Genomic DNA, 743 nt, shown 5'->3' with positions numbered 1-743 from the left:
AGGTAAATTGCCAAAAGATGACACTTCTGGCTCAGCTTTCAGGAATTATTTTACATGACAATATAAATGATGTAGGAGCACAATTCGTTTATGTTCTTTCATTTTATTTTGAGCAGGATTTTCTGGAATACTGGACAAGTAAAGTAACTTTTTTTTTTTAAGTTGGAAATCACTAACTTAATTTTGTATTTCTGTTTTTCTTACAGTACTGTGTGCAAAAAACTTGGTGAAAAAGGATTTTTTCCGTAAGTAGCTGTTAAAGTTTTATACGTTTATAGATGGGATAAATATTATGCAGGTTCGTTCTGTACATCAGTGTTTGCACGTGATCATTGTATTAAGATATTTGCGTTAAGGGGGGGTGGGGGCTTTGATGTTTTCACATCGTTTTATTTCAGGGCTTCTAATTTTTTCTTTGGTGACACTCGTCACAGACTCATAATAATAATTAAAACACTGACACGCTCTCTCTGTTTTTGGTGGGAGTGGGGAACAAATTTACTCTCTCAGGCAAATTACATGTTTTTCAATTAGTGCCACGTATTTATTGAAATGTTTTTCATATAAGAGCTTTTTGTTCAGCAGACAGGTGTACATCTTAATTATTAATAATCATGTCATAATACTTACCTATGCTGAAATTATATTTTAATTAATTTTAATAATGTTTTGAAAGAAGTGCTAGGAAGTGGATGAAGGAGGCAGAAAGGAATGTTACTGGCTGGGGGGGGGTGGTGGGCGAG

At 34.1% G+C, this 743-nt stretch overlaps 1 protein-coding gene across 1 annotated transcript in view; it reads left to right on the top strand.

Moving 5' to 3' along the window:
- Positions 1-205: 205 nt before the first annotated feature.
- SMURF2 (SMAD specific E3 ubiquitin protein ligase 2) overlaps positions 206-743 on the top strand; it is a gene marked incomplete at its 5' end in the record, with an annotated part of 42,446 nt that continues 41,908 nt past the window's right edge. The window contains one exon of the mRNA XM_009287701.2: positions 206-245. Coding sequence (XP_009285976.1) covers positions 206-245 — 40 coding nt within the window. The remainder of the gene's footprint in view (positions 246-743) is intronic.

This window comes from Aptenodytes forsteri, unplaced genomic scaffold (genome assembly GCF_000699145.1).
Source record: "Aptenodytes forsteri isolate BGI_AS27 unplaced genomic scaffold, ASM69914v1 Scaffold153, whole genome shotgun sequence".
NCBI classification, from domain to species: Eukaryota; Metazoa; Chordata; class Aves; order Sphenisciformes; family Spheniscidae; genus Aptenodytes; species Aptenodytes forsteri.
This window is presented reverse-complemented; position numbering and strand designations above follow the sequence as displayed.